Source organism: Ranitomeya variabilis, chromosome 2, assembly GCF_051348905.1.
Source record: "Ranitomeya variabilis isolate aRanVar5 chromosome 2, aRanVar5.hap1, whole genome shotgun sequence".
Taxonomy (NCBI): Eukaryota; Metazoa; Chordata; class Amphibia; order Anura; family Dendrobatidae; genus Ranitomeya; species Ranitomeya variabilis.
The window spans coordinates 1,099,949,921-1,099,971,395 of NC_135233.1; the positions used below are offsets into that span (position 1 = coordinate 1,099,949,921).

Here is a 21,475-nt window from a genome sequence, read left to right on the forward strand (position 1 = left end):
TGTATGCCCCTCTCCCCATGGCACTAGCCCTGCAGTCAGCGGTGCGGGCAGGCGAGGTACGGCAGGCGCACACTTACCACCTGGCTCAGGTCGTACCCCCACGGCAGGAACAGGATTCCAGTGTTGTATTTCTCCCAGTGGGAGAGGATGAAGGAGAACAGCACCACCCACAGGAGGATGTAGAGGACCATGACGCTGACCCCCGTCTCCCCACGGCCGAAGATGGAATATACGGTCACTACGAAGTATATACAGGCCCAGCTGTCCAGGCCGTGGTCAAACAGCTCCCCCAGCGGAGTGCTGGAGTTGGTCCTGCGAGCCTGCTTACCGTCCACGCCGTCTGTAAGGGAGGAGAGCAATAATGACACCGTCCCTACAGAGCACGACCATCCTCCGCTCACATCCAGAGCTGCAGCAAGATGTCTGCCCTGTACACAGACAATACAGCACAGCGTTGTGTACCACGCCGCCATGCTCGTAGGGTGTATGTCATTCCCAGGACTCGGACCGCAGCTCTGGAGAAGTCCCTGTGGTCGGACTCCACAGGTAACTTACTATTTTGAGAAACTCCTTGTGGGGGTCTAGTTCTTGAGACCCTCCCATTGATCACTCAAACTCATGAGCGTACAACACAGCAGCAGCGTACAACACAGCAGCAGCGTACAACACAGCAGCAGCGTACAACACAGCAGCAGCGTACAACACAGCAGCAGCGTACAACACAGCAGCAGCGTACAACACAGCAGCAGCGTACAACACAGCAGCAGCGTACAACACAGCAGCAGCGTACAACACAGCAGCAGCGTACAACACAGCAGCAGCGTACAACACAGCAGCAGCGTACAACACAGCAGCAGCGTACAACACAGCAGCAGCGTACAACACAGCAGCAGCGTACAACACAGCAGCAGCGTACAACACAGCAGCAGCGTACAACACAGCAGCAGCGTACAACACAGCAGCAGCGTACAACACAGCAGCAGCGTACAACACAGCAGCAGCGTACAACACAGCAGCAGCGTACAACACAGCAGCAGCGTACAACACAGCAGCAGCGTACAACACAGCAGCAGCGTACAACACAGCAGCAGCGTACAACACAGCAGCAGCGTACAACACAGCAGCAGCGTACAACACAGCAGCAGCGTACAACACAGCAGCAGCGTACAACACAGCAGCAGCGTACAACACAGCAGCAGCGTACAACACAGCAGCAGCGTACAACACAGCAGCAGCGTACAACACAGCAGCAGCGTACAACACAGCAGCAGCGTACAACACAGCAGCAGCGTACAACACAGCAGCAGCGTACAACACAGCAGCAGCGTACAACACAGCAGCAGCGTACAACACAGCAGAATACACAGCCTCTCTGCAGCACACGCAGTGGTGGACGGGCTGACTTACGCAGGAGAGCAGCACTTCTGCACGGTCCATGGGGGTCTCAAGACACAGATCCCACCGATCTTCAGGACACTACCGCTTCCTGACTAGATTTATTTATTTAATTATTTTTTTTTATCTTCCAAGAGACAGAATTTCTTTTTTTTTTTTTTTTATTGCGGGTGGTGTGAAATAATGAAAAAACTAAAAAATAAATAAATAATATTCTGCCATTGGGTTTTAATATTTTACAACATCTAAGTGTGTGTTAAAAAAAGCAAACAAAATTACTTGGTAAAATGATATTTCAGGCTTTCAAGTCAGCGTGAAGCATGGCACCAAATGTCAGTTTTTGTTTTATGATCATTATTTACTTTTATATACAAAAAAACATAATAATTTTAGCCTCCTTTTTTGTAGACCCGGTAACTTTCTCCATGGATTTTTTTTGTTTGTTTTTTTTACCTCAGGGCAGTTTTTATTTGGACCAGTTTTCAGCACCTACAAACTTTTTAATCACTAACTGCTTTTTTTGGAAGGATTTTTTTTTTTTTTACTGCATTTTTTTTTGTTTGTTGACTTTTTGGATTAATATGATATTTTAGTAGACCAGCCTCTATTATATTTACATTTTTTACTTTTCTATATTTTTGGAATATTAATTTGTCCCCATAAAGGACATGAACCCATGGTGGAGGCCCACCTGTGGCGGAGCACCAAGATGGCCATGATGGGGGCTTTCATCAGGCAACTTATCAGCACCCAGCGATGGAGGAGGGCGATAGGAGCCAGAAAGTGGAGCCAGAAGGTGGCCCCGCAGGCACCGGGCTCACTGTCGGGGCCACAACATATAAACACACACTGTAACAGGCAGGTAAGATGGCAATCCGCGCACAGTGGCGGTGTTCGCAGCACGGCGGACTCACCGAGGGTGTAGGCGGTGAAGTTCAGCAGACCGGCTACAATCCACACCCAGCTGGGGACGTGTTCATGACCCGGGGCTGCAGGAGAAGGACACGGGTGAGGACACATGGCGGGGAACATACAAATGCAGGACGGCAGGAAAGTATCGGACGGCGGCTACTCACTTGATGCATAGAAATCCGGGTCAAAGTACGCCATCATGAAGAAATTGAAGACGAGCAGCAGGAAACCGCTAAATGTGATCAGATTTGGCGCCAACCACCTGGGGAAAAACTGAAGAGACACAGATGAGCGCCCCCGACCCGGGAGGACACGTCACCGCAGGTCACATTACCGGAGGATGGAAGGACCACTCACCTTTACTATGAAGTTCCAGAACGGGTGCATGACATAGAGGGACAGGGGGTTGGTGTCCACCGCGCTGTACTGGAAACAGAGGAGAGCACAGGAGCGTTACATGATGGACACATCACTAACATAAAATGGGCCGGCGGGCAGACGGAGGAGGAGGAAGAGGCAGAGCAGAGGGCGGCCAGCAGAGAGACGGAGGAGGAGGCGCAGAGGGCGTCCGGCGGGGAGACGGAGGAAGAGGCGTAGAGGGCAACCGGCGGGGAGACGGAGGAGGAGAAAGAGGCAGAGCAGAGGGCGGCCAGCGGAGAGACAGAGGAGGAGGCGCAGAGGGCGTCCAGCGGGGAGACGGAGGAAGAGGCGTAGAGGGCAACCGGCGGGGAGACGGAGGAGGAGGAAGAGGCAGAGCAGAGGGCGGCCAGCGGGGAGACGGAGGAGGAGGCGCAGAGGGCGTCCGGCGGGGAGACGGAGGAAAAGGAAGAGGCAGAGCAGAGGGCGGCCAGCGGAGAGACGAAGGAGGAGGCGCAGAGGGCGTCCGGCGGGGAGACGAAGGAAGAGGCGTAGAGGGCAACCGGCGGGGAGACGGAGGAAAAGGAAGAGGCAGAGCAGAGGGCGGCCAGCGGGGAGACGGAGGAGGCGCAGAGGGCGGCCGGCGGGGAGACGGAGGAGGCGGCACAGAGGGCAACTGGCGGGGAGATGGAGGGGGAGGAAGAGGCAGAGCAGAGGGCGGCTGTTATGATCTGGTGACCTTGGAGCCGCATGAAAACTTTCTCTGGAGTCGGTGGAACCTGTACTGACCGCAAATCCTGAACTAACACCGCAACTAGAAGTAGCCGTGGGGTGTGCCTAACAAACCCTAGACACCTCGACACAGCCGGAGGACTAAATACCCCTATAGATGGAAATAGAAATGCTATCTTGCCTCAGAGCAGACCCCCAAAGAATAGGCAGCCCCCCACGAATAATGACTGAGTAGGAGAAGAATAGACACACGCAGGTAGAAAACAGGATTTAGCAAAAGAGGCCACTCTAGCTAAATAGGAAAGGATAGGACAGATTACTAGGCGGTCAGTATTAAAACCCTTCCAAAAATATCCACAACAGATAATACAAAAAGTTCCACAATCTAACTAAAGACATGGAATGTATATCTGCCACCCCAGAGAAACCAGCAAGACTGAGAAAATACTGACACAATCAAGCTGGACAAGAAAACACAAAGAATAGCACTGAATTGTGAAGCACACAGCATGTGTGCCACAGGAAAAAAAAACAGACACTTATCTTTGCTGATTTGGCAGAAAGACAGGAGGAACCAGGCAGAGGTCCTACACCTCCCAACAACAATTGTCAACTGGCAAGGACTAATGAATCCTGCACACCTAAATACCCCAGTCAGAACTGCAATCAGCAGATACACCTGACCAGGACTGCAGCTCAGGGGCAACTGCAGTACCACCTACAACCACCGGAGGGAACCCAAAAGCAGAATTCACAACAGTACCCTCCCCTTGAGGAGGGGTCACCGAACCCTCACCAGCGCCCCCAGGCCGATCAGGACGAGCCAGATGAAAGGCACGGACCAGATCAGCAGCATGGACATCAGAAGCAAAAACCCAAGAATTATCCTCCTGGCCATAAACCTTCCATTTGACAAGGTACTGAAGCCTCCGCCTCGAAAAACGAGAATCCAAAATCTTCTCAACCACATACTCCAACTCCCCATCAACCAACACAGGGGCCGGAAGATCAACAGAGGGAACAACGGGCACCACATATTTCCGCAATAAAGATCTATGGAAGACATTATGGATAGCAAGAGAGGCCGGAAGCGCCAATCGAAAAGACACCGGATTAATAATCTCAGAAATCCTATAAGGACCAATAAACCGAGGCTTAAACTTAGGGGAAGAGACCTTCATAGGAACATGACGGGAAGACAACCAAACCAAATCCCCAACCCGAAGCCGGGAACCAACACACCGACGACGGTTAGCAAAACGTTGAGCCTCCTCCTGAGACAACACCAAATTGTCTACCACATGAGCCCAAATCTGCTGCAACCTGTCAACCACAGAATGCACACCAGGACAGTCAGAAGGCTCAACCTGCCCAGAAGAAAAACGAGGATGAAAACCAAAATTACAAAAAAAAGGCGAAACCAAAGTAGCCGAACTAGCCCGATTATTAAGGGCAAACTCGGCCAATGGCAAAAAGGCCACCCAATCATCCTGATCGGCAGACACAAAGCATCTCAAATAAGTCTCCAAAGTCTGATTAGTTCGCTCGGTCTGGCCATTTGTCTGAGGATGAAATGCAGAAGAAAAAGACAAATCAATGCCCAGCCTAGCACAAAAGGCCCGCCAAAACCTAGAAACAAACTGGGAACCTCTGTCGGACACAATATTCTCCGGAATACCATGCAAACGAACCACATGCTGAAAAAACAACGGAACCAACTCTGAAGAGGAAGGCAATTTAGGCAAAGGCACCAAATGAACCATCTTAGAAAACCGGTCACAAACAACCCAGATAACCGACATCCTCTGGGAAACCGGAAGATCAGAAATAAAATCCATAGAAATATGCGTCCAGGGCCTCTCAGGGACCGGCAATGGCAAAAGTAACCCACTAGCACGGGAACAACAAGGCTTGGCCCGCGCACAAGTCCCACAGGACTGCACAAAAGAACGCACATCACGTGACAACGAAGGCCACCAAAAGGACCTACCAACCAAATCTCTGGTACCAAAAATACCAGGATGACCAGCCAACACAGAACAGTGAACCTCAGAAATCACTCTACTAGTCCATCTGTCAGGAACAAACAATTTCCCCACAGGACAGCGATCAGGTCTATCAGCCTGAAATTCCTGAAGAACCCGCCGTAAATCAGGGGAAATGGCAGAAAGGACCACCTCTTCTTTCAGAATGCCGACCGGTTCAAGAACCTCAGGAGAATCAGGCAAAAAACTCCTAGAAAGGGCATCAGCCTTAATATTCTTAGAACCCGGAAGATACGAAACCACGAAATCAAAACGGGAAAAAAACAAGGACCATCGAGCCTGTCTAGGACTCAGCCGTTTGGCAGACTCGAGGTAAATCAAATTCTTATGATCGGTCAGGACCACAATACGGTGCTTAGCTCCCTCAAGCCAATGTCACCACTCCTCAAACGCCCACTTCATAGCCAACAACTCCCGATTGCCGACATCATAATTGCGTTCAGCAGGCGAAAACTTACGGGAGAAGAAGGCACACGGTTTCATCAAAGAACCAACAGAATCCCTCTGAGACAAAACGGCCCCTGCTTTAATCTCAGAAGCATCAATCTCAACCTGAAACGGAAGAGAAACATCTGGTTGGCGCAACACCGGAGCAGAAGTAACCTTGGGGTGTGCCTAACAAACCCTAGACACCTCGACACAGCCGGAGGACTAAATACCCCTATAGATGGAAATAGGAATGCTATCTTGCCTCAGAGCAGACCCCCAAAGGATAGGCAGCCCCCCACGAATAATGACTGAGTAGGAGAAGAATAGACACACGCAGGTAGAAAACAGGATTTAGCAAAAGAGGCCACTCTAGCTAAATAGGAAAGGATAGGACAGATTACTAGGCGGTCAGTATTAAAACCCTTCCAAAAATATCCACAACAGAGATTGTGGAACTTTTTGTATTATAACTAAAGACATGGAATGTATATCTGCCACTCCAGAGAATCCAACAAGACTGAGAAAATACTGACACAATCTAAGCTGGACAAGAAAACACAAAGCATAGCACTGAATTGTGAAGCACACAGCATGTGTGCCACAGGAAAAAAAAAAACAGACACTTATCTTTGCTGATTTGGCAGAAAGGCAGGAGGAACCAGGCAGAGGTCCTACACCTCCCAACAACAATTGTCAACTGGCAAGGACTAATGAATCCTGCACACCTAAATACCCCAGTCAGAACTGCAATCAGCAGACACACCTGACCAGGACTGCAACCCAGGGACAACTGCATTACCACCTACTACCACCGGAGGGAACCCAAAAGCAGAATTCACAACAGGTAGCCAGCGGGGAGACGGAGGAGGCGCAGAGGGCGTCCGGCGGGGAGACGGAGGAAAAGGAAGAGGCAGAGCAGAGGGCAGCCAGCGGGGAGATGGAGGAGGAGGAGCAGAGGGCGTCCGGCGGGGAGATGGAGGAAGAGGCGTAGAGGGCAACCGGCGGGGGAGACGGAGGAGGAGGAGGAAGAGGCAGAGCAGAGGGCGGCCAGCGGGGAGACGGAGGAGGAGGTGGCGCAGAGGGCGTCCGGCGGGGAGACGGAGGAAAAGGAAGAGGCAGAGCAGAGGGCGGCCAGCGGGGTGACTGAGGAGGAGGCGCAGAGGGCGTCCGGCAGGGAGACGGAGGAGGAGGCGCAGAGGGCAACCGGCGGGGAGACGGAGGAAGAGGAGGAGGAGGAAGAGGCAGAGCAGAGGGCGGCCAGCAGGAAGACCTGAGGAGGAGGAGGCGCAGAGGGCAACCAGCGGGGAGACTGAGGAAGAGGCGCAGAGGGCAACCAGCGGGGAGACTGAAGAAGAGGCGCAGAGGGCAACCAGCGGGGAGACGGAGGAGTCGGCGGCAGCGCAGAGGGCGGCCAGTGGGGAGACAAAGGAGGAGGAGGCGCAGAGGGCAACCGGCGGGGAGACGGAGCAAGAGGCGGAGGCAGCGCAGAGGGCAGCCGGCGGGGATACGGAGGTGAAGAGGTGCAGTGGGCAGGGATACGGAAGAGAAGGAGTTGCAGAGGGCAGCCGGCGGGGAGACGGAGGAGTAGGAGGAAGAGGTGCAGAGTGGCCAGCGGGGAGACGGAGGAGGAAGGGGCACAGAGAGTGGCCTGTGGGGAGACGGGGGTGGGAGCAGCCAGAGGAGGCGGCGGCACAGACGGCGGCTGGTGGGTTGACAGAAGGAAGAGGCGCAAAGGGTGGCCGGCAGGGAGATGGAGGAGGAAGAGGTGGCACAGATCGGCAGGCTGGGGGAGATGGAGGAGGAAGAGGAAGCACAGATCGGCAGGCGGGGGGAGACGGAGGAGGAAGAGGTGGCACAGATCGGCCGTCGGGGGACAGAGGAGGAGGAAGAGGTGGCACAGAGCGGCCGTCGGGGGAAGACGGAGAAGGAAGAGGTGGCACAGAGCGGCCGGCGGGGGACAGAGGAGGAGGAAGAGGCGAAGAGAGCAGCCGGTGGGGGACAGAGAAGGAGGTGCAGAGAGCGGCTGGTGCCCTAACTGAACAGATATCACACAAACATAACATGAAGCTCTGCAGCAGCTGTGGCAGCTTCCAGAGTAAATACAGTAAAGAGTTAATAGTCTGTAATAACCTATAAATGATCACAGCAATAAGTGTTACATAATCACAACAAGGTACAAAGTGGCCACACAGCAGAGGTACAAACTCCAGTGCTGGGAGGTCACCAGAGGGAAAGGAGAGGACAGCAGAGATGAGAGGGGGATGGGAAGACCACAGCCCAGAGGAAATACAGGTTATTTTCCACTGGGTAACCACTATACCTCCCATCATACACCAACCACCTACACATACCAATCAGTGACCATAGAATAGTGAGTGCAGCTCTGGAGTATAATACAGGATGTAACTCCGGATCAGTAATGTATGTACACAGTGAATGCACCAGCAGAATAGTGAGTGCAGCTCTGGGGTATAATACAGGATGTAACTCAGGATCAGTAATGTAATGTATGTACACAGTGATTGCACCAGCAGAATAGTGAGTGCAGCTCTGGAATATAATACAGGATGTAACTCAGGATCAGTAATGTATGTACACAGTGACTGCACCAGCAGAATAGTGAGCGCAGCTCTGGGGTATAATACAGGATGTAACTCAGGATCAGTAATGTAATATATGTATGCAGTGACTGCACCAGCAGAATAGTGAGTGCAGCTCTGGGGTATAATACAGGATGTAACTCCGGATCACTAATGTATGTACACAGTGAATGCACCAGCAGAATAGTGAGTGCAGCTCTGGGGTATAATACAGGATGTAACTCAGGATCAGTAATGTAATGTATGTACACAGTGACTGCACCAGCAGAATAGTGAGTGCAGCTCTGCAGTGTAATACAGGATGTAACTCCGGATAAGTAATGTATGTACACAGTGACTGCACCAGCAGAATAGTGAGTGCAGCTCTGGGGTATAATACAGGATGTAACTCAGGATCAGTAATGTAATGTATGTACACAGTGACTACACCAGCAGAATAGTGAGTGCAGCTCTGGGGTATAATACAGGATGTAACTCAGGATCAGTCATGTAATGTATGTACACAGTGATTGCACCAGCAGAATAGTGAGTGCAGCTCTGGAGTATAATACAGGAGGTAACTCAGGATCAGTAATGTATGTACACAGTGACTGCACCAGCAGAATAGTGAGTGCAGCTCTGGGGTATAATACAGGATGTAACACAGGATGTAACTCAGGATCAGTAATGTAATGTATGTACACAGTGACTACACCAGCAGAATAGTGCGTGCAGCTCTGGGGTATAATACAGGATGTAACTCAGGATCAGTCATGTAATGTATGTACACAGTGATTGCACCAGCAGAATAGTGAGTGCAGCTCTGGAGTATAATACAGGAGGTAACTCAGGATCAGTAATGTATGTACACAGTGACTGCACCAGCAGAATAGTGAGTGCAGCTCTGGGGTATAATACAGGATGTAGCACAGGATCTACGCTAGATACACCTTTTCTGTGTTTCTCGGTGATGCTCATGGTTGTCTGCGCAGTGTTGTTTCCCCACAGATTACTCGGTCCCCTGAGCTCCCGTTCCCATCGCTGCCAGTACATATGTCGTCTCCTATGGAGCAGGAGCGGGTGCAGGGTAATTGGATCCGGTGAGCAGCGCTCAGGAATCAGATCTCGGCCTTTCAAGTAAACCATCATTAAAGATTGATGGAGTACAGTGACCCGCCGGCGCACGCTGCTCTGCACCCAAGGTTCTGCCAAGCTCCACACACCACCTGTCTGGCGATGACTAGGGGGCCGGCAGAGCTCAGGGCGAATGCCCAGGTCATATGAAGGGTAACGGTCAATCAGAGGGGGCTTCTCATGTTATGCCCCAAGGATAGAAAAAGTCCTGGTCCAGGTTTATGTCAAGTAAAAAAGATCCCAGAAGAATCATTTTATGTCGCCCATAACATGTAGAAATCCAGTGAGAAATAAACTGAAATCTTTTCAGGTGGAAAAAGAAAAATAAAGAAGTAAAATAATGGCGGCGTTCAGTCTTTTTGGGTCAGCTCGGCACATCCAGAATAGTTGATCTTGCCCGATCCTCCTTGCAGCAGCTCCACATCAGTCATCTCCTGTGTACAGCGCCCCCTTCAGGTCACCAGATTGCCCCTTGGGCTCAGGTCTGTGCTGTTCCAGAACGTCCATCTTTTAGAGAAGCCGTTATTTCGGCAATTTGGAGGTCGCTTACTGTCGTTGTCGCTCTGAAAGGTCAAACTCATCTTCATCTTTTTAGCAGAGGCCTGAACTAAACTTAAGCCCCAGTTCCAGCTACTGAAAAACAGTCCCAAAGCACCATACGGCCCCCACCATGCCTCACTGTGGGCATGGTGATCTTCTGGTGATATGCTAGGTCTCAGACATAACAGGTTTTCTGGCAGACATGATGGAGGCTTTGGATGTTTTCTTTGTAAGACTAGGCTCCGTCTTGCCACTCGACCCCACAGGCCTGACATATGGGAGATTGTTGTCACACGCAGGACAACCATAACTGGCCAGAAATTCCTGCAGCTCCTTTAATGTTGCTCTTTGCCTCTGGGCAGCCTTCAGGAAAAATTTTTCCTGTTGTCTTTTCATAAATTTTTGAGGGACGTCCAGTTCTCGGTCAAATCTAAGTCCCTTCTTGCAACATCTTCACAGTGTCCATGGCCTGGGAATGATTTTTACATCTCATACTGATAACTTTCCACGGTGAGATCCTTTGCTGTGTTGTCAGCTGTTTACAGACCAGAAAATGAGAGGAAAATCCTCAGAGCAGCGACACTTTCTCTGGGGATAATGAGAATCGCTGCAGATGATGGCGGCCGAGCGCTGACTACTATATAACATGGGGAAATGTGATTGCGGATGTGGGTGTATCCAGAATTGACCAATTATAAGAGGGCGCTCACACATTTTAATTTTATTCTCCCCCCCTCAAAGTGATTTCAGTTTGTTTCTCAATGGATTTGAACAGATTATGGCAACATAAAAAGGGGAAAATAATTCTTCTTGGTCTGACAGAAGTTCCCCTAGGCCTCAGAGAGCTTCCAATTACCGCAGAGAGTAGCAGCAGTTTCCTACATTGTCAGCAGAACTATGAATGCAGCTCTGGATGTGACTCAAGAAAACAAAAAGAGCAAGAGAAGTCCAGTCCGCATCAGCCATCACGTGATGAAGAGGAGTCTGCGTGCTGGCACCAAATGGAAACGTTACATCTCGGCCTCCAGGCCTAATAGTGCTCACAGCTGAGGGGTCGTTACAGTTGTATCCGGCCTAGACAAGTCTCCATGAGCTGAACAGTCCTCACTCCAGACTGATACAATGTAACAAACAGTCCGCTGTGTGAAGTATTAGAGTGGATGTGATAGTAATATCAAATTCACAGCCCCCAATGCAGAGCTGTGTGTCTCCGTGGTTACCGACCACCACCCTGCAGTTTATCTGTACGATGTGCGCGCTGTGGCTCCTGTTCGTCCGGTCTTACTGGCCACGGTAAAGGGAAAAAAGTGACGGAAAATCAGTGTGTCATTAAGATTTACCAACGCCGGCTCTGCCCCAGCAGTCAGGAAAGCTCACAGGCTCGGTCACACCTCGGCTCTTACACTGCAGATACACTGCAGGCGTCCGTGGTGCAGTAATATTACCGCCAAATGTGAGGAATCCTAAAAGAATGCCTTCACTGACACACTGTAACGAGTCCAGCACCATAATCACCTGAAACCAAGTAAATGGTGTCCTCGCTCACAGACAGCAAGCAGAGATCCTGAGAGTGGGAAGAAGATTACAACAAGGCTTCTTAACAAGTGGACGAGGAAGTTACAGCTGACACAGCAAAGGCACAAAGGCCGCCATTAACCGGTAATGTATTCCACCTTCTGCCACCCCGCCTACTGTGCGTCATGTCAGCAGCTCTCCGCCCCCCTCATCACATGACCTATGACCATTTAACCCTACAACAGCCAAGAGACCAGGCCGACCGCCAGTTATTCACAGGCTGGGGGAAAAAAAAACACGACATGTGCCTTCCCCTCCCCCTCCCCCCCCGGACTAAAATAAAGACCCCGGCATTCCTGCAGCTAGTCCAACAGCCTGGCCTCTCCTGCACAATGACATCATACACCTACCCCGTCACTTAATCCGATCCCCCCATCCAGTCCAGAGGCCAAACCCCATCCGCCTCCCCCCATCCGGCCCAGAGGCCCCATCCCGCCTCCCCCCATCCGACCCAGAGGCCAAACCCCATCCGCCTCCCCCCATCCGGCCCAGAGGCCCCATCCCGCCTCCCCCAATCCGACCCAGAGGCCCCATCCCGCCTCCCCCCATCCGACCCAGAGGCCCCATCCCACCTCCCCCCATCCGACCCAGAGGCCCCATCCCACCTCCCCCCATCCGACCCAGAGGCCCCATCCCGCCTCCCCCCATCCGACCCAGAGGCCCCATCCCGCCTCCCCCCATCCGACCCAGAGGCCCCATCCCGTCTCCCCCCATCCGACCCAGAGGCCCCATCCCGCCTCCCCCCATCCGACCCAGAGGCCCCATCCCGCCTCCCCCCATCCGACCCAGAGGCCCATTCTCTCCTCCCCCCATCCGGTCCAGAGGCCCCATCCCGCCTCCCCCCATCCGGTCCAGAGGTCCCATCTCGCCTCCCCCCATCCGGTCCAGAGGTCCCATCTCGCCTCCCCCCATCCGGTCCAGAGGTCCCATCTCGCCTCCCCCCATCCGGTCCAGAGGTCCCATCTCGCCTCCCCCCATCCGGTCCAGAGGTCCCATCTCGCCTCCCCCCATCCGGTCCAGAGGTCCCATCCCGCCTCCCCCCATCCGACCCAGAGGCCCCATCCCGCATCCCCCCATCCGACCCAGAGGCCCCATCCCGCCTCCCCCCATCCGGTCCAGAGGCCCCATCCCGCATCCCCCCATCCGACCCAGAGGCCCCATCCCGCCTCCCCCCATCCGGTCCAGAGGCCCCATCCCGCCTCCCCCCATCCGACCCAGAGGCCCCATCCCACCTCCCCCCATCCGACCCAGAGGCCCCATCCCGCCTCCCCCCATCCGACCCAGAGGCCCCATCCCGTCTTCCCCCATCCGACCCAGAGGCCCCATCCTGCCTCCCCCCATCCGACCCAGAGGCCCCATCCTGCCTCCCCCCATCCGACCCAGAGGCCCATTCTCTCCTCCCCCCATCCGGTCCAGAGGCCCCATCCCGCCGCCCCCCATCCGGTCCAGAGGTCCCATCTCGCCTCCCCCCATCCGGTCCAGAGGTCCCATCTCGCCTCCCCCCATCCGGTCCAGAGGTCCCATCTCGCCTCCCCCCATCCGGTCCAGAGGTCCCATCTCGCCTCCCCCCATCCGGTCCAGAGGTCCCATCTCGCCTCCCCCCATCCGGTCCAGAGGTCCCATCTCGCCTCCCCCCATCCGGTCCAGAGGTCCCATCTCGCCTCCCCCTATCCGGTCCAGAGGTCCCATCCCGCATCCCCCCATCCGACCCAGAGGCCCCATCCCGCATCCCCCCATCCGACCCAGAGGCACCATCCCGCCTCCCCCCATCCGGTCCAGAGGCCCCATCCCGCCTCCCCCCATCTGGTCCAGAGGCCCCATCCCGCATCCCCCCATCCGACCCAGAGGCCCCATCCCGCCTCCCCCCATCCGGTCCAGAGGTCCCATCTCGCCTCCCCCCATCCGGTCCAGAGGCCCCGTCCCGCCTCCCCCATCCGGTCCAGAGGTCCCATCTCGCCTCCCCGCATCTGGTGATATCACAGTGACTCCCTGCGCAGAAGGCGAGCAGAGACGCGGCAGACATGGTTGAGCAGGGAAATGTGGCTATTATGCAACACAAAATAAACCCGCTACACCGTCATGTGAAGAAGCCCTAAGGGACCGACAACCATAACAAGGAGAAAAACAAGGAGCCAGACATGAGATGGTTAATGAGCAGATCGGCATCGATCAGTTCCGGCTACCAGCCTGCAGGTGGCGCAGTAATTCCCGGAGATTATCAGTAATATACAGATTAGATTACAGCTCAGCGTCACACAGGAGCGCGGGATTGTCGCCACCGCCGCCGGCGTCAGGGGAGCCGCCATCATCCCGCGGTTACATCATGGTTTATTGTTGTGAAATTGCAGCTAATTTACGTAAAGTAGTGCTGCAGACCCTTCATTCTCCGGATCCATGGGGGTCTCCGACATCAGACCCCTCAGTGATCACAAAAGGGGTATCCTTAAATTTGGAAGTTCTCATAGTGTCATCCTTCCTGATTGCAGGAGGTCCGACCACTGGTGCCCCACCATTCCCAAGAACCAGGGCTCTGGAGACCCCCGTGTAAATGGAGCGGCAGCCGATCATGTGCATGGCCGCTCAATTCATTCTTATGGGAGGTCCGAAGGTCAGCGCCAGTCTATCTCTGGGGGTCCCAATCAGAATGAGGGGTCAGAGCGCATGATCGCCCAACGCTCCATTCACACGGGGGGCTTCAGAGCCAGTTCTCAGGATCAGTGGGGTCCTGGCAGATCCTAACCCCAACTTGTTACAATGTATCCGTGTGATCATCTTCTAGATGCGATACCCTAGTGACAAACGCTCAGCTGTGAAGCGTTTATCGCCATTTTCAGAAGAGTCTCCCCTGCAGCGATGAGAGGACACGTCCGGCGTCAACTGATGGAAAGCAGAAGTGAGGGCCGGCACCAGGTGAAGCCCACCCTGTGACCACACAGCGCCCCCGATAGCCACGTGACATGGGGAGAAGAGCAGACGTTCTACAACAGGGTCTTCACCACAAGACCTCTGCTTGCTGTCATATTAAACCCCGGACAGTCCTGTAGGGGGCAGACACATCCTAAACCTCCCGCACCTCCCTGTCTGAAGGGTCAAAGAGGTCACACTCACCCTGGAAGCCGAGGACACGCTGCACCCCAAAACTGAGAACGGGGAACACTATCCCCCAAACACCGGGAAGGATCCAAACGAACCAAACGGGGGCACGGAGGGAACACAGGGACCAAGTCACAGAAGAACAAGAAGAACCGGGTCACAGAAGAGCAGACGCCCCAATAGGGTGACACCCAGCACTGAAGGCACGGAGGAGGCACGGGCGAGCGGCAGAGCCAGGAACAAGTAGGTGCTGCTCTCCATTCAGGGGGTCACAAGGCGCGAGAGACCCCTCAAAAGGGTCACAGCTCTGCCAGGAGCAATTAGGGAGGGGGCGGCTGCAGCTCTATGTACTGGATCATTTACTGCACTACAGCCAGAAACTAGAGAGGTGCCCCCCAACCTTCAGACAGGAGGTGCCCCCCACAGAGCGAGAAGGGGACGCCCGCACTGTTACCCCTCCGCCCAGACAAGCACTTGGGGGCTCCACCATTCACACCGGGGGAGGGTCACACCTAGATACCGGGGGCTCCACCATTCACACCGGGGGCGTCACACCTAGATACCGGGGGCTCCACCATTCACACCGGGGGCAGTCACACCTAGATACCGGGGGCTCCACCATTCACACCGGGGGCCGTCACACCTAGATACCGGGGGCTCCACCATTGACACCGGGGGCAGTCACACCTAGATACCGGGGGCTCCACCATTCACACCGGGGGCCGTCACACCTAGATACCGGGGGCTCCACCATTCACACCGGGGGCGTCACACCTAGATACCGGGGGCTCCACCATTCACACCGGGGGCAGTCACACCTAGATACCGGGGGCTCCACCATTCACACCGGGGGCAGTCACACCTAGATACCGGGGGCTCCACCATTCACACCGGGGGCCGTCACACCTAGATACCGGGGGCTCCACCATTCACACCGGGGGCCGTCACACCTAGATACCGGGGGGTCCACCATTCACACCGGGGGAGGGTCACACCTAGATACCGGGGGGTCCACCATTCACACCGGGGGAGGGTCACACCTAGATACCGGGGGGTCCACCATTCACACCGGGGGAGGGTCACACCTAGATACCGGGGGGCTCCACCATTCACACCGGGGGAGGGTCACACCTAGATACCGGGGGGCTCCACCATTCACACCGGGGGCAGTCACACCTAGATACCGGGGACTCCACCATTCACACCGGGGGCCGTCACACCTAGATACCGGGGGCTCCACCATTCACACTGGGGGAGGGTCACACCTAGATACCGGGGGCTCCACCATTCACACCGGGGGAGGGTCACACCTAGATACCGGGGGCTCCACCATTCACACCGGGAGCAGTCACACATAGATACCGGGGGCTCCACCATTCACACCGGGGGAGGGTCACACCTAGATACCGGGGGCTCCACCATTCACACCGGGGGAGGGTCACACCTAGATACCGGGGGCTCCACCATTCACACCGGGGGCCGTCACACCTAGATACCGGGGGGCTGCACCATTCACACCGGGGGAGGGTCACACCTAGATACCGGGGGCTCCACCATTCACACCGGGGGCCGTCACACCTAGACACCGGGGGCTCCACCATTCACACCGGGGGCAGTCACACCTAGATACCGGGGGCTCCACCATTCACACCGGGGGCAGTCACACCTAGATACCGGGGGCTCCACCATTCACACCGGGGGCAGTCACACCTAGATACCGGGGGCTCCACCATTCACACCGGGGGCCGTCACACCTAGATACCGGGGGCTCCACCATTCACACCGGGGGCCGTCACACCTAGATACCGGGGGCTCCACCATTCACACTGGGGGAGGGTCACACCTAGACACCGGGGGCTCCACCATTCACACCGGGGGCCGTCACACCTAGATACCGGGGGCTCCACCATTCACACCGGGGGCCGTCACACCTAGATACCGGGGGGCTGCACCATTCACACCGGGGGCCGTCACACCTAGATACCGGGGGCTCCACCATTCACACTGGGGGAGGGTCACACCTAGACACCGGGGGCTCCACCATTCACACCGGGGGCAGTCACACCTAGATACCGGGGGCTCCACCATTCACACCGGGGGCAGTCACACCTAGATACCGGGGGCTCCACCATTCACACCGGGGGCAGTCACACCTAGATACCGGGGGCTCCACCATTCACACCGGGGGAGGGTCACACCTAGATACCGGGGGCTCCACCATTCACACCGGGGGCAGTCACACCTAGATACCGGGGGCTCCACCATTCACACCGGGGGCCGTCACACCTAGATACCGGGGGCTCCACCATCCACACCGGGGGCCGTCACACCTAGATACCGGGGGGTCCACCATTCACACCGGGGGCGTCACACCTAGATACCGGGGGCTCCACCATCCACACCGGGGGCCGTCACACCTAGATACCGGGGGGTCCACCATTCACACCGGGGGCGTCACACCTAGATACCGGGGGCTCCACCATCCACACCGGGGGCCGTCACACCTAGATACCGGGGGGTCCACCATTCACACCGGGGGCCGTCACACCTAGATACCGGGGGGTCCACCATTCACACCGGGGGCCGTCACACCTAGATATGGGGGGCTCCACCATCCACACCGGGGGCCATCACACCTAGATACCGGGGGGCTCCACCATTCACACCGGGGGCCGTCACACCTAGATACCGGGGGGTCCACCATTCACACCGGGGGCCGTCACACCTAGATACCGGGGGCTCCACCATCCACACCGGGGGCCGTCACACCTAGATACCGGGGGGTCCACCATTCACACCGGGGGCCGTCACACCTAGACACCGGGGGCTCCACCATTCACACCGGGGGCCGTCACACCTAGATATGGGGGGCTCCACCATCCACACCGGGGGCCATCACACCTAGATACCGGGGGGCTCCACCATTCACACCGGGGGCCATCACACCTAGATACCGGGGGCTCCACCATTCACACCGGGGGCCATCACACCTAGATACCGGGGGGCTCCACCATTCACACCGGGGGCCGTCACACCTAGATACCGGGGGGTCCACCATTCACACCGGGGGCCGTCACACCTAGATATGGGGGGCTCCACCATTCACACCGGGGGCCATCACACCTAGATACCGGGGGCTCCACCATCCACACCGGGGGCCGTCACACCTAGATACCGGGGGCTCCACCATCCACACCGGGGGCCGTCACACCTAGATACCGGGGGGTCCACCATTCACACCGGGGGCCGTCACACCTAGATACCGGGGGGTCCACCATTCACACCGGGGGCCGTCACACCTAGATACCGGGGGCTCCACCATCCACACCGGGGGCCGTCACACCTAGATACCGGGGGGTCCACCATTCACACCGGGGGCCGTCACACCTAGATACCGGGGGGCTCCACCATTCCCCATGTGGCCCCCCCCGTCGGAGCCTCAGCAGGGCCCTATATCTCAGGGGCCCCACACTCCGGACACCGCATGTCCCCACAGCAGCTGTCAGCGCCCCCCACATGTCCGCCCCTCAGCCGCTGCTCCCGAGGGTCCCACTCACCTTGTAGCGGTCAAAGCCGCTGAGCTGCTCCGCAGTGACGCACTCCCAGCACAGGGACATGGCGGAGCACACCGGCTGCTGAGCACCGGAGCACGGAGTCACCGACCCGTGACGTCACGTCCGTAGTAGAAGAGCAGGGGGCGGAGCATAGTGATAAAGGGGCGGGGCTCGACGGATCGGCTGATTCTACACCGGGTCACGCCCACATTGTTCCCGCCCCTTTCTATCTGTCAGGAGGTCCGGGACGGGTCATGTGACGGGACTGTGTATGGGAGGGGGGCTGTGGCCGGCCTGGGCATGCGCAGATTTGCTGTCCTTCCCTTCTCTCAGTGGAGGGGAGAATAAGAACGCGGCAATTTATCGAAAGGAGAAGCAGCCAATCACAGCTCTGCTTTCTGTTTCCAATTTGGTTACTATAGAACTTGCCCATAGCAACCAGGCAGTTTAACCCCTGCCCTCCTGGATCTTTTATTTTTTTTGCATGTCATTAGATTGGAGGCAGCAATAATAAATGTGGTAGACATTAATATCTATATCTACCGTGAGGTCCCGAAATATTGGGACGGGGCACATGTTTTGCGATTTTAGCCGTTTACCTAGCTATAGTCCATATCCAGTTCTATAATCTGGGCTGACAGCGCCGACTGTCAGCTGTAATCTGAGGGGCGTTGTGTCCTGATTGGGGGAAGGGTACATGAACTACAGCTCTGTGATAAAGTGCCGGACCGAAAGTCATTGGACAGTCATCTCAGAAGCTCAGTAATGGACGTTCCCCCCATTAATCCATAATCAATTAGGAAGGTAAAAGGTCCGGGGCTGATTACAGGTGTGGCATTTGCCTTTGGTAACTGCTGCTGTGAACCCACAACATGCGGACAAGTAAACGCTCATTGGAAGAGAAACCGACCATCATTAGGCTGAAAGAAAGAAGAAATCCATCAGAGAGATAGCAGAAATGTTAGGAAAGACCAAATAGACAGTTTGGTACATTCTTCAATAATAGAGCACCCTGGAAGGCCTGGACGACTGCGGAAGACGCCACTGGTGGATGATCGCAGAATCCTTCCATGATGAAGAGAACATCTTCACAACATCCACCCAAGTGAAGACCACTCTCCAGAAAGTCAGGTGTTGTGAAATTGGATTTTGGGCTCCCCCGGTGGCCACTGGTGGAATTTATCTGGTGTGCATCATCCCCTCTGTTCACCTGTTTCCATCAGGATGTGGGAGTCGCTATTTAACCTTGCTCCTCTGTCACTTCCATGCCGGTCAACATTGTAATCAGAAGCCTTTCTGTGCATGTTCCTGCTGCTAGACAACTCCCAGCTAAGTTGGACTTTAGTCCTCGTTTGTTTTTGCATTTTGTTCCAGTTCACTGCTGTAGTTTCGTTTCTGTGTCTGGAAAGCTCTTGTGATCTGAAATTGCCACTCTGATGTTATGAGTTAATACTAGAGTCTTAAAGTAATTTCAGGATGGTATTTTGATAGGGTTTTCAGCTGACCATGAAAGTGCCCTTTCTGTCTTCCTGCTATCTAGTAAGCGGACCTCAATTTTGCTAAACCTATTTTCATACTACGTTTGTCATTTCATCTAAAATCACCGCCAATATATGTGGGGGCCTCTGTCTGCCTTTCGGGGAAACTTCTCTAGAGGTGAGCCAGGACTATATTTTCCTCTGCCAGGATTAGTTAGTCCTCCGGCCGGCGCTGGGCGTCTAGGGATAAAAAACGTAGGCAACGCTACCCGGCTACTGTTAGTTGTGCGGCAGGTTTAGTTCATGGTCAGTTTAGTTTCCATCCTTCCAAGAGCTAGTTCTTATGTTTGCTGGGCTATGTTCTCTTGCCATTGAGAACCATAACAGTTTGACCGGCCGCAAAAAAGGGTTAAATTAATTGACAGAGAAAGGAGAGAAAAGAGAAGTCTGCTGAAGATTTTTTTTTTTTTCCCCCTTCCCTTCAGTTCTGAGTGTGCTTGTAATTGAATCTCTTGCAAGTCTGCCTATATTGCAGCCTTTCTCTCTCTCTCTCTCCTTCTAATCCTGGAATGGCTCTGTGTTCACCTGTTTAAAATGGATATTCAGAGTTTAGCTGCAGGTTTGGATAATCTCACCACGAAAGTTCAAAATTTACAAGATTTTGTTGTTCATGTTCCTATATCTGAACCTAGAATTCCTTTGCCTGAATTTTTCTCGGGGAATAGATCTTGCTTTCAAAATTTCAAAAATAATTGCAAGTTGTTTTTGTCCCTGAAATCTCGCTCTGCTGGAGATCCTGCTCAGCAGGTCAGGATTGTGATTTCCTTGCTCCGGGGCGACCCTCAGGATTGGGCTTTTGCATTGGCTCCAGGGGATCCTGCGTTGCTCAATGTGGATGCGTTTTTTCTGGCCTTGGGGTTGCTTTATGAGGAACCTCAGTTAGAGCTTCAGGCGGAAAAGGCCTTGATGTCCCTATCTCAGGGGCAAGACGAAGCTGAAATATACTGCCAGAAATTCCGTAAATGGGCTGTGCTTACTCAGTGGAATGAGTGCGCCCTGGCGGCGAATTTCAGAGAGGGTCTCTCTGATGCCATTAAGGATGTTATGGTGGGGTTCCCTGTGCCTGCGGGTCTGAATGAGTCCATGACAATGGCTATCCAGATCGATAGGCGTCTGCGGGAGCGCAAACCTGTGCACCATTTGGCGGTGTCTACTGAGAAGACGCCAGAGAATATGCAATGTGATAGAATTCTGTCCAGAAGCGAACGGCAGAATTTAAGACGAAAAAATGGGTTGTGCTTCTATTGCGGTGATTCAACTCATGTTATATCAGCATGCTCTAAGCGTACTAAGAAGCTTGATAAGTCTGTTTCAATTGGCACTTTACAGTCTAAGTTTATTCTATCTGTGACCCTGATTTGCTCTTTATCGTCTATTACCGCGGATGCCTATGTCGACTCTGGCGCCGCTTTGAGTCTTATGGATTGGTCCTTTGCCAAACGCTGTGGGTATGATTTAGAGCCTCTTGAAACTCCTATACCCCTGAAGGGGATTGACTCCACCCCATTGGCTAGTAATAAACCACAATACTGGACACAAGTAACTATGCGGATTAATCCGGATCATCAGGAGATTATTCGCTTTCTTGTGCT

The 21,475-nt window shown here is 54.5% G+C and overlaps 1 protein-coding gene across 1 annotated transcript in view; it reads right to left on the reverse strand.

The window, feature by feature from the left end:
* The window catches only part of SELENOI (selenoprotein I), a 28,320-nt gene extending 9,772 nt beyond the window's left edge, over positions 1–18,548 (reverse strand). The window contains exons 1-5 of the mRNA XM_077291835.1: positions 18,349–18,548; positions 2,665–2,733; positions 2,472–2,580; positions 2,310–2,384; positions 78–340 (exon numbers count right to left, since the gene is read on the reverse strand). Of these exons, the coding sequence (XP_077147950.1) occupies positions 78–340; positions 2,310–2,384; positions 2,472–2,580; positions 2,665–2,733; positions 18,349–18,408 (576 nt within the window). The 5' untranslated portion in view covers positions 18,409–18,548. The remainder of the gene's footprint in view (positions 1–77; positions 341–2,309; positions 2,385–2,471; positions 2,581–2,664; positions 2,734–18,348) is intronic.
* Between the last annotated feature and the right edge of the window lie 2,927 nt (positions 18,549–21,475).